General features: G+C 48.2%; 1 protein-coding gene across 9 annotated transcripts in view; it reads right to left on the bottom strand.

The window, feature by feature from the left end:
• LOC121441719 (calmodulin-binding transcription activator 1-like) overlaps nucleotides 1-12,419 on the bottom strand; it is an 840,008-nt gene that overhangs the window by 403,900 nt on the left and 423,689 nt on the right. For all 9 annotated transcript variants that reach the window (XM_041642950.1, XM_041642948.1, XM_041642949.1 and 6 more), the window contains one exon: nucleotides 3,805-3,940. In XM_041642950.1, coding sequence (XP_041498884.1) covers nucleotides 3,805-3,940 — 136 coding nt within the window. The remainder of the gene's footprint in view (nucleotides 1-3,804; nucleotides 3,941-12,419) is intronic.

Below are 12,419 nucleotides of genomic sequence, written 5' to 3'. Positions count from 1 at the left end.
TTTCTCTGAAGGCCTGACTTCTCCATCTATGTAACAGATATGATAGCATGTGTTCTGCATGGATGTCTGCACCAGACAAAGCCAGTACTGTTCACAGGAGATTTGCAGATTTGTGATTGTCTACACACTGAGGGTACAGCTCCCATCTCCCTGGGAACCCAGCAGAAAAGGAATGGGAGAAACGGGGAACTGAGAGATGGTCTGGATACGACACACGCCAGGAGTCTGAGGACAAGGGTGAGCAGACATGAAACAACCTGTTAGCGTCGGGGGCCAGGGAAAAGGACTCTTCCAGAAAGGCTCTCTGGCTGGTTGCTGCTGTCGCCTGACAAGTGGGGGAGTTCTTAAGGCACAGGGATCTTTAGAGCAATCCTTTCCCGGGAACACCAGATCAGCCGACAGGAGTCAGCTTGGGGGCAGGACCCACTTCAGACCTGCTGAGGTCTCATTTGTGATCCCCTGACACCTCAGTCCCTTTTCCTCTCCTCTCATCAGCTCTGCCCTCCCTGGAAGCTTATCACGCAGCCTTCTCCTTGGCCCCTAGACAAGACAGCTGATTGCGAAGGAACAGCTAGTTAGCTTCAAAAGCTGCTGCCCACACCGCATGCCCCGCGAACCCTGTGCCTGCCGAGGAGTGACGTGTGTGTGTGTGTGTGTGTGTGTGTGTGTGTGTGTGTGAAGGCCCCAGCCCACAAGAACAAAAGGAGTCAGAGCTGAGGTTTCCTTCCGCTTGCTGGAAGTTTTCCTGGCCTCGGGGAAGGCTTAAAGCAAGTGATATGTTAAATGATAGACCCAGATGTCTTTATCATGCCCTTGAACGTAGGAACCCCACTGGGATAGTAAAGATTTCACAACTCTAAAACCCTAGTTGTCCATCCAGCTGGAGGGTAGCTGGAGGGGACTAGGGCTTGGGGGGGACACAAGTGCTAGCCACAGGATCTGCCTGCTAAATCCACAGGGAGGAAGCGGACTTCTGACCGTGAAGCCTAGTAGATAGCACCACCACAGCTGGCGAAGACTGCCCACTGGGCTTCCCAGTCCCACTCCAAATCACAACTAACACAGAAACGCCAAGGACGAAGTGTGGGGGCTGATATTACCAAAAAGCCCTTCCTCTGGGCTATTTAAAACTCCGTGGCCGTGGACAGGCAATTACTTCAACAAGAAGGAGCCCATTCCCACGAATAAGAGGGAAAAACTTGAATTCAAATTGCACACAGTACCATCTTCTGAGGACCAGTGTGCCGGAGGGTGTAGGGGAAATGGTCATTGCCAGTGCTGGTGGGCATGTAATTAAAACAGTCGCCCAGAAGCTATTTGGCATTGTCTAGCAAAACTAAAACTCTGACACCCAGCAATTCCTGGTCCAGACTGTTTATGTGCCCAAGAAGACCCTTATAAGGATGCTTAGTCAGGCAGTAATGACGATACTACAAGTCTGGGTGAGAGGGTTCTCAAAGTCAAGGGGACAAGATTATGTACAGAGAGGAATAAGATGAACCACTTAAAAATGGCCGGAAAACAACATAGATTCGGCTTAGCTGGAGATATTAAGTGACAAAGTGTAAAACAACATGTCAATTACTCATACACGCGCAACTGTCCCCAACTTCCAAGAATTCATTTCACACCCCACCTAGCCCGAGAAGCATCTCTGCCCGCTGCAGCCCATTCCGGACTCCCGGGGACACTTATCCTAGATGCTCAACCTTTCACAGCTCCGTGCACTGCAAATGAGCGTGATGTGCAAACATGGCCGCCTTCTTGCTCCACCCTGAGTCCACGGACGGTGCACATGCCTCCCTCTTTCTCTGTAGAGAACACACAAAAGCCAGTACACAGTACACAGCCAGTACTTGCTGCCTGGTTCCGTGGGATAGCACTCCAAGTGAACCGGGAAAGACCAGCCACCAAGAAGCGTAGCCGAAGGTGGCCTCCCTCACCAAAACACCAGAAATAACATTGGCCAAGTCATTGCCAGGGAGGCCTCTAAGTTCCCCCACTCACAGGGGCTGCTTGCTCATGGCCAGCAGGTCACTGACGGCCCTCTCTGATCTGCATGTGTCCCCCCTCCTCCACATCTGAGGAACCAGGCTGTAGTCTGCAAGGCTGAGTGCCACAAATAACTCCCAACATAAATATGGCCTAAAAATAGCCATAAATCATCCTCATTCCATCCGGTGACAATTCTAATTTATAACAAGAGGGGAGAAAATGAACACGGTGTTTTTTTTTTTTCCCCTGGACTTCCAAGCTACTGCTGAGGACGAATTCCACCCCGCTGTTAGTTACAACCAGGAGTTCCTGATTTACGCATTACTAAAGATGAAATATACCAGAGGCCTCCAGGCACGGGGGCTGCTTGCTGAGGTTTAGTGTGAATTCCTGCAGGCTTTCAATATCCCTGCATAAGTAGCTTCCTTTCTCTTGGTCCCCACCCAAGCTTTCTTTCTCTCTCTCCCTACCTATTCTTCCATTGTGGGGTGGTAAGAGCCTTTCCCTCCAGAGAGCAAGCCCCAACTCTCTGGGCTCCCTGCAAGAAGGGCTAATGCGTATGTATTAGCAAGATCCTGGTCACAATGCTGGAGATGGCTCTTTCCAGCAGCACATTCGGGTAATCTGCACATTAATGTTCCATGCAGTCAATTAAACTGCACACGAGGCAGAGGAGAGGAAACGGGAATTTCTCATACCGCGGCTTTTCTTATTCATCACCATAAAACAATTCTTATTGGTATATTAAAAAAAAAGCACATACACATAAAATGAAAGTTATCTCTCTCCATGGGGTAATATAATAAAAGCCATTTGATGCTATTTTTGGCAGCCATAAAAGCACATAATTAATACAGGAAAAGAATCATCATGACAAAATGTGTCCCCAAAACCGACAGTGCCCAAGGGCAATCCTTAGAACTCAAGTGGGCTCACAATCCTCGCACCACTGAGATGGGCAGACACACACTCAACATGACAGTAGCTAGTATGCCGGCCTTTACCTCTCTGAAATGCCAGCTGGATTATGGGAGGCTTCTGAGATCTCGCCCATGGTATCCCTGGCCACATCCCTTTGAGAGTGGCAGGCAAGACCCTTGGTGGAACTACTGAGGTCTTCAGGACACCTGGTTGGGACCCTCTGATGGGAATGGACTTTTCTGTGGCTGTTCATGTTAGAGCCAGAATAGCAAGGTGGCATCCAGGAAACCCAAAGCTGAGTTTGTTCCAGATGCTGACCCCATTCCTACAGATCCCAGATCCCTCTCCATTCCTACAGATCCCAGATCCCTCTCTCTCCACTCCAGCACTGCAGGAACCTTGCTCACTCGAGAGCCCATCTCAATATCTGTTGAAGCTGATACACCCCACAGGGAGATGAAATTTTAGTCAGCATGAGGAGAGCTGCCCAGCCCTGATGGTCATTACCAGTTGGCTGAAGCACCTGGAGAGGATGCTTCCTCACAATGACACCCGTCTTCCCTGAGACCTGCACCCCAGTACAACCCCAAAGCACCCGGAAACACAATGATAAACATACTAGAGAAACCCCCAGGCACCATGTCAACCCCCATCCATACACCAGTGACCTCCTGGATAGAGCACTTTGGCCATGGTCAGCTCCAAATAAAACAGAAGAGAAACTCTGGGGTAAGAGGACGGAAGCCAACGCCAACACCAGGGACTTGGCAAACTAAAATTCCTTTGACAGTGGTGACTGGCATCAGATTGTTCTCAAGCAATTCCAAATTCTCTGTGGCGGCCCGTAAATGACACCTGGGGGACAGGAGAGCCTTTTCTGCCCTTTACCTCGACTCCCTGGACTTTGAGCTTCATGTGGTCCTCTCTGGTCGTCTTCCCATCTTTCCTCTTCTTCCAACAGTACCCGTCTTTCCTGTACTTCACTTTCTTCCTGTTGTAGAGTATCATGGAGCCATTCTGCGGTCTGCAAGCGACAAATGGTTAAGTTACCGAGAGAACTAAGCAGAAGGGAAATTTATGAAGAAAGATACCGCAGACCAGTAAAAGTCTCTACAGAAAAGCAATATTCCACATTTGCTGGGACGTAATTTTTCACCTTTTATTGCCGCTCCCTGGATTAACCATGTTTTACGGCCAGCCAAAATTTGCTTGTGGATTTGGTACCTAATGAATTAAATGTGTCAATGATAGGCTTAAAAAACAACCCCTTAGTAATTTCCTCCAAACTAATCAGGATATATGATGTGGGGGGCCCTGAGCTCAGTAGTGTAAAGTAGGCAAAACAGAGAGAGAGGGGGGAAAAAAAGCAAAAAGAGCCAGGGGTGTCTGGCAGACTGCAATATCTTATCTCTTGTAGAAGAATTTTGTACACATCTTTTAATCCATCAGCCAGCATTAGGGAATAAATAAGTTTAACGCAGACGCTAGATGACTACGTTAAGAGCAGCCCAATAGAAGCAGCCCTGGTGCTGAGGACACCGCTCTTGATTCATTGCTTGCATTTAGATTACTGCTGGATACAGACAAGCATCATGGTCCTTCCTCTCTGGCAAGCAAAGTACCTGATTCCTCCCCCATTTGGGCTTCAGCTGTCAGATATCTTCGATATACCAGGAACCCTCATCTATTCTGTCCTGGCCATAGCAGCTTTGGAAAATGGCAGTTCGTTTTCTAAATGCATTCCTGTGATGTTTCAAAGGAACAAGCATGGCTGAGGACAAGGCTCCATCAATAAAGAGATTGCCCTGTAGGAATGAGGACCTGTGTTTGGATCCCTAGCACCCATGTAACAGCCTGGGAATAGTGCTAGATGCCTAGAGCCCAGCACTTAGGAGGCAGAACCAGGAAGATCAGATGTTCTAGGTCATTATGGCTACTTCGTGTGTTCAGGGCCCACCCAGGATATACAAGACCTTGTGTCTGAAAACAGAACAAGACATTGGAAGTACCAAACAAAACAGAATCTAGACTTTTCCAAAGAAAAAGCATACCCCAGTCACAGAGAGCAGAGGAGTGGTGTGTGTGTGTGTGTGTGTGTGTGTGTGTGTGGTGTGTGTGGTGTTTGTGGTGTGTGTGTGGTCTTTGGGTGAGGTATGTGTGTGGTGTGGTGTGTGTGTGTGTGTGGTGTTTGTGGTGTGTGTGTGGTCTTTGGGTGTGGTATGTGTATGGTGTGGTGTGTGCGTGTGTGATGTGTGTGTGGTGTGTGTGTGTGTGATGTGTGTGTGGTGTGTGTGTGTGGTGTGTGTGTGGTGTGTGTGTGTCTGTGTGTCTATATGTGTGTGTGTCTGTGTCTGTGTGTGTGGTGTGTGTTTATGAAGGTGCTGTGGTGGTCATATATTTTGGGTAGGAATTTACAAAGCGCGAGAACATTAAGGCCCTCCCCCAGCTGCCAGCAGGTGCTGTGGTAAGCCGTTCCCAGAATAAAGCTGCAGCAGGTGCAGATGTGGGCAGATCCAACCCTGAAGCTAGCACGCTCACTCAAGAGCTGGCTGTGTGCCACCTGCACCTGTCCACTAGGCAAAGAAAGACTTGCCCGTGGTTCTGTGTGTGCCTGTATTGGCGCCTGTGGCACTCCATCCTCCTCTGAGCCAGAGGAGGCGGTGCTGCACAGGAGTGTGTCTGTTAGAGCAGCTCTGGAGGCGCCATGGCTTGTGACTTCTGTGCTACAGTAGAGGTGGGGGGAAGAAACACGCCAATCCATCCTCCCACCGCTTGGGGAGAGCCTCCCACCCCTAACCTTCCCTTTCCGGTTGAACAATGGGCCATTTCACTACACAGGACTGAACACTGGCTATTGATGGCTTAATCTTCCATTGTCTAGAGGGCAAAAAGAAAGCCTCGGGGTGGCTACAACTAATTATGGTTCCCACCCAGTCCGACTGTGTCATCCAGCAGCCCCAGGAAGACTAAAGAGCAATTCCATGGGAGATTATAGACTTTCCGAGGTGCCTCCCTGCACTCCATTGTTCCCTGATCAGGGTGCAATTGGTTGTCATTGTTGGTTTCCTCCCCCAGCCTGCACCAACCAAAACAACCACAGGAAACGGCCCTACACACTGCTCACACACTATCACCCGATGGTGGCTATCTGTGCCTATGGGTTTGCATTTCAACACCCCCTTCAACCCCCCCCCCCCCCCCGCAGTCAGTTTCCTTCTTTTCACGGGAGAGGGGCTTGCAGTCCCAGCAGCTCTGGGCATTTGCACTGCACCCTCAGAACACTGTGAAACCTCCCAGTCCCTCAAACACCCAACGAAAGGTTCCCAAACCCAAGCTCCCATCCTTAAGGCCAAAGAGGGCAAAGGATTATGTTAGGGCAAGAAAACAGACTCCGTGTCCCCATCCTCTCATAGGGCAGGGGTGAGGACACTATAATGGGAACACAGCCAGGAAACCCCTGGTCAAAAAAATAAAAAGTTACCCTCTAAAGAAGGCCTCAGAGGAAGGACCTGTGACCTGTACCATCCCTGCCACTGTTACGGATCCTTAGCACCCGTCCCTACACTGTAAGTGGTCCCCAGAGAGGGTAGACTCCCTCAAACTCCGTCATACACATCTCCTGTTGATCTCACTTTAACATCCCAAGAGTGGCCCTGTCGCTTGTCACTTAAGCAGGACACCATCCAGGGAGCTTCAGTGTTCAACTCGAATGACCTCAGTGAATGGAATCTTCAGTCCAGTCCACAGAAATGAGAGCCAAGCAGTGTGCAACCCTCCTGACTGACTCTGTCTGAGCTTGCTTCTGCTCTGTGTGACGTGGAGGCCCCACCACATTGCCAGGCCCTACGAGCCATGAAGGGGAAAACGGTCCTGCTACAGAAGGATCCCTGTGCCTGACAGGACTGAGTCTGAGAGGCTGTGAGGAGGGAGGGTGGAGGAAGCGGGCTTTAGGATGGAGAAGAAGGACTAGATCACACACGGAAGGGCCTCCATTTACCTGACCGCTTAAGGCAAGGCAGGCCTGAGCAGAGTGGAGAGGCAGGAATGGAGACACAGCTGGAGATCAGGGACTGTGTGGACACAGCCAGCAACCTAACCATCCCGGCCTTCTGTGTCCTGGTCATCCACATGCACCTACTGCTGGCTGAGAACATGGCACCTATGCCCATCCATCTATCATCTGCATACATCCTGACCTGCATACTAACTCTGTGAGGGAGGTGCTGCCAACATCCCCAGATAACCAGCCTTTCGTGCTCCAGTGCCTGGCAAGTCTGTGGATGCCAGGGAAGCCCAGGTTGCTAGCTAAGCTGAGACCGAATCGTGATCTGCTATGCTGGCTGGGATCAATAGAGTCCAGAAGCACACTTAGAACGGGACCAGGGGCCAGGAGGTCAGAGGCCAGACTTCCTCTCTTACAGTCGGGCAAATCCTCAGCTGCCCCACTCTTGCTCTACGGTGTCTGGGGGTAACTAGAGCTGTCCCAGGATTCCTTTCCTATGACTGGGATAACTCGGAGTATCTCAGACTTGCCCTCCCACAGATAAGGTAAGTGAGGGTGTCCATTAGTTACTCCTAATACTAGGGTAACTCTGGGTTTGTCCCAGATTGCACCCTTAGCTAAGGTAACTCTGGCTCCTCCACTCTCCTCTCTAGAGCCGACTCAGTGGAGACCTGTTGGGGAACAAGCCCTTTACTTAGGTTCATACTTTGCCTCCTTCACCCAGACACTCCCCGCTACTGTTGCCTCCTGGGGTCAGCTATGACATAACCTCGGGCTAGACTCTCATCTCCCTCCTAGGATCCCCTTCTGGGACAACTAAGCTGAGACAGGCAGTCGAGAGCCCCAGGGAAGATTCCCGAGGCCCCCACCACAGTTGCACTGGTGAAGGAGACCTCCAGGAGAGACCATGGCCACAGGAAGCTAGCTTTGTTCTAGGCAGGAGGCCGCTACCCAAGCAACCCTTTCATCTAAGAGACGAACAGCTAGGACAAACAGTTACATTTTACACAGTGGTGAGAAAAGTCCTTGGACTTGAGGAAAGCTTCACAAAAGATAAGATGTGTGTGGATGGGGGGGGCGGTATAGGTCGATGAGTGGGAGTGGGTGGGTGAGCAGATTAATAGAAAGATACTAGACATTAGACAGTATGATGATTTGAAGAATAATGTCCCCAATAGGTTCAGGTGTTTGAATACTTGGTCACCCATTGGTGGCACTGTCTGTGTTGATTTTGGAGGTGTGGTCACACTTTTAAATGCTGGAGATCATGTGGCATTCCTAGCTCACTTTCTCTATTTCTAAATCTTGGTTCAAGATGTGAGCCCTCAGCTGCTCTGGCTGCCACTGCTGCTGCCTGTTGCCATGGTTCCCTTCATGACCTCTAATCCTCCAGAACTGTAAGCCAAATAAACCCTTCCTTCTATAAGTTGCTTTGGTCATGGAGTTTTAGCACAACAGAAAACTAACTAATACAGATAAATAGTTATATAGGTAAAGAGATGATGAGTGGATGGATAGATAGATAGATGCTAGCTGAAGACATGGATATAGATTGATAGATGATAGATAGAAAGATGATTGCTGAAGATGGATGATAGATTGATGGACAGATGACAGACAGATGATAGAAAGATGACAGCTGACGATAGATGAATAGGTAAGTAGATTATTGATAGATACACATAAAGATAGATAACTGAAGACAGGTGGTTTAATGATGGATGAGCTTCCATCTACCATAGAGAAGAAGGAAAACTTAGAGAAAATTTAAACATAGGAAAGAATTTAAGGAATTTAATAAGAAATTGTGCCAATCTAAAGAGAACTGCAAAATCTTCTAAAAGACATAAAAGCAGGTTTTGATACATACAAAAAGGTGGCATGTCTCTGCGAGGGTGAAACAAGATCATAAAGCATGACCTCCCCTTGAGTCAGTTCTGTCAATGAGAACACCATTAGGATGTTTTTAATGTAGAACATTATCTTATAAAATTACTTAGGGTCTGGAGTGATGGTTCAGTTGTTAAAAGTGCTCGTTCCTCTTTCAGAAGCCCCACATTCAGTTCCCAGCACCCACATGGTGGCTTCACAACCACCGGTCACTAGGTTTCAGGGGACCTGACACCCTCTTCTGGTCTCTGAGGGTTCCTGCACACACAAAGTTCACAGACATATACTCTACTCTCTCACACACACACGTAAGAACAGAATAAATAAATAGTTTTATTTACAAGACATAAATATCAAGAAGAGCCAGATAAACCCCAGTGGAGAAGCCAAGAGACAGGCCTGGTGGCGAAGGCTGTAATCCCAGCTATTTGGGGAGTCAGGTGGTGCAGGCTTTAATCCCAGCTATTTGGGGAGGCTGAGGCAGGAGGACTAAAAGTTCAAGACTGGCCTGGGCTATAAAGTGAGTTCAAGGCAAGCTTGGGCAAATAGTGAGATGTTGTCTCAAAATAAATCATAAAACAAGGGGCTATGAAGATGACCCAGTGACAAGAGGGTCTGTCACCCAAACATGATGACCTGAATCTGGATCACCAAACCCATGTACAAATCCGGGGGTGGCCATGAACTTTTGCAATGGCAGCCCTGGGGAAGGGAGAGGTTGGTGTAGAGACAGGTGGATTCCTTGGAGCTCACTGGCCAGCCAGCCTAGCCAAATCAGTGAGCTTCAAGTTCAGTGAGAAACCCCATCTCAACAAACAAATAAATTTGAGGAAAAACACCGGATGGTGACCTAGAGCCAACACATGCATGTGCAGCCATGTGCAGGTACACCCCTACACACATGCCCACACCTAAACTAATAAACACACATATACACACATCACACGAGTGAAACAAAAAGTAGAAAGAAGGTTTGTTATCATCCAGGCAAACACAAGCCTAGCCCTGTTTCTTGGGGACCTAGCAGAGGCAGAGTGGCCACCCCTGCCCCCATGGCAGACAGTACCCTAACTCTGTATGGATGCTAAGGTCCCTTTAAGAGAAAGCTCCGCCCACTCCCACTCTCTTCTTTCTGCTTTTTTTCAAGGAGGCAGGTTGTTGTCTCTCTGTCTCTCTTTCTGTCTCTCCATTTCTCCCTCCCGATCCTTTCATCTCCTCCCCCTCCATTCCCCTTCCTCCTTCCCTCCTCCAATACACTTTTCACATAAGTTCTGCCTGATAGTGTGTCTGTCCCCCACCCAGGGGATCAATGATCCTACCTCGTGCTATACACCATTACAAGCTTGGTGTTATTACTTAGTGGTTCAGTGACTGCCACCTAGCAGATGCAAGACCCTAGGTTCAATCAGCAGGACACACACACATGCACACATTCACGCATGATAAGGGCTAACTATCAGCTACTCACCATACTCAAGCCTCTATAGTTTAAAATATACGAGTCTGATAGATGAATATGGACCAGTAGGGCATTTCCGCTTCCATATACAAGTTTAGCTTACACAGTAAATGAGCTATATCAAGTCAGTGGGGAAAAGGACTAACAATTTTATATACACTATTAAGGTCGCTGGAGAGGAGCTAGAGAAAGATGCCGTTGACGCGATCCCTCTCCCACTGACCCAGCACCCCTAAGCAGACCAGTAATAAGTAAAACTGCAATACTGGAGAAGCAACTATAGGTGGATTCCTCCATTACCAGAGAATGACCCTTTCCTAACCATGATTGGAGGCTCAGTAGTAACCCATGTGAGCTGGCTACATCAGACTTGCCTGAAGCGCAGGGGCTAGCTAGATTGCTTTCCACAGTGCTGATCCATCCGCACGCTGCCAGCGATGCATGGGTGGCCTCTCATCTGCCCCAATTCTGTCTTTTGGACTGAAGCCACCCTAATGGGTGTGTGCTGGTTTTAATTTGCATTTCCCTAATGACTACTGATGCCAACCACCCTTTCATGTCCTTATTAGCTATTTGTCTAATTTCTTGGGTAAATGTCTATTTGAATCTTTAGCCCATTTTAGATTAAATTGCTTGACTTCTCTGAGTTGCCAGAAGTCCTCACATAAAGTCCTAATGGAAGGACTTTATCACATACTGTTTCCAGGCCTATGATTTGAGTTTTCTTTTCCTTAATAGTTTCTTTGAAATTTTTGATAAAATCCAGGTCATCTGTTTTCTCTTTTTTACCAACTTTTAGAGATGAAGAAAGTTGTCACTTGGTCCAAGGTCCTAAAATTCTCTTCACGTTTTCTTCTAGGAGTTTTATATTTTCAGTTCTTTCCTTTAGGCCTGGGATGCAGCTTGTGGTAGGTTTTGATATGGGTGATGCAAGGGGCTAAGCTGACATCCCACTGCCTCGGCCCCACCTGACATCCCACTGCCTCGGCCCCACCTGACATCCCACTGCCTCGGCCCCACCTGACATCCCACTGCCTCGGCCCCACCTTTTAGACTGAAAATGCCTATCCTGCCTCCCAACCCATCCACTGAACGGCTTTTGCATTTTTGTTGGAAATAAGTGAAATATAAACGTAAGGTTTTATTCTTGAGCTTCATGCACTGGTCTACGTCGTATGCCAATTATCTTAATCCCTGCAGTTTGAAGTCAGGGACTCCAAGTCCTGCAGCTGTACCTTTTTAACGTTGTTTTGACTATTCTAGGACCTTTGTATCTCATGTGCATTCATGACTAACTGGACAATTTTAGGATTGGAGAGAAGGATTAAAAGTTTTTTCCCTTTGTTTTAGGTTGATTTTTTAATGTGTATGTGTGTGCCTGCATGTTTGTATAGTCGCCATGGGCATGCTGGTGCAGTAACTGCAGAGGCCAGAGGAGGGCACTGAGCCCCCTGAAACTGGAGTCACACACAGTTGTGCTCCCTGGAATGGGTGCCGGCCTGATCTTCTGCAAAAGCAGGGAGTATCTTAACCTCAGAACCTCAGAACCGTGTCTCCAGCCCTGCACCCCTGGGGCTTTGGATAGGATCGACTGAAGGAGTCAATTTGGAGAGAATTGCTGTCCTGATAGCATTGAGTGTTTCAGCCTTGTGCAATGACGTGATTTTTAATTCCATCAACATGGAATGGTCTCTCCAGTTATGTAAATCTGGGCTCTCCCTGAGTAAAACTTTGGAGCTTGCAGTGTACTGGTATTAAAACTTGCAAAGCAAATCCATGCTAATTAATTTATTCTATTTAATGTTCTTTGTGAATGGAATTGTTTCCTTAATTTCACTTTAGGGTTGTTCATTTCTGCCTCATAGATGTATAATTGACTTCGAAGTATTGATCTTTGTGAAGGTGACAACTGATTGCCAACTTGATAGGATTTGGGGTCACCTCGGAGGCAAGCCTACAGGCACACCTGTGAGGGACTATCTTGATGAGGTGAGCCCGTGGGCATGCCTAGGAGGGATTATCTGGATAACTCAACTGAAGTGGGAAGATATTCCCTGGGTGTACGGCCTGTTCAGAATAAAAGGGAGCCAATGGAGCTTGGTGGCTCCGTGAGGGAAGACACCTGCTGTGCAAGCCTGGTGATCAGAGTCC

This window comes from Microtus oregoni, unplaced genomic scaffold (genome assembly GCF_018167655.1).
Source record: "Microtus oregoni isolate MIOR12 unplaced genomic scaffold, Mior012 000081F_ref0000091, whole genome shotgun sequence".
NCBI lineage: Eukaryota > Metazoa > Chordata > Mammalia > Rodentia > Cricetidae > Microtus > Microtus oregoni.
The sequence above is the reverse complement of the archived record's forward strand: the minus strand, read 5'-3'. Positions and strand labels throughout refer to the sequence as shown.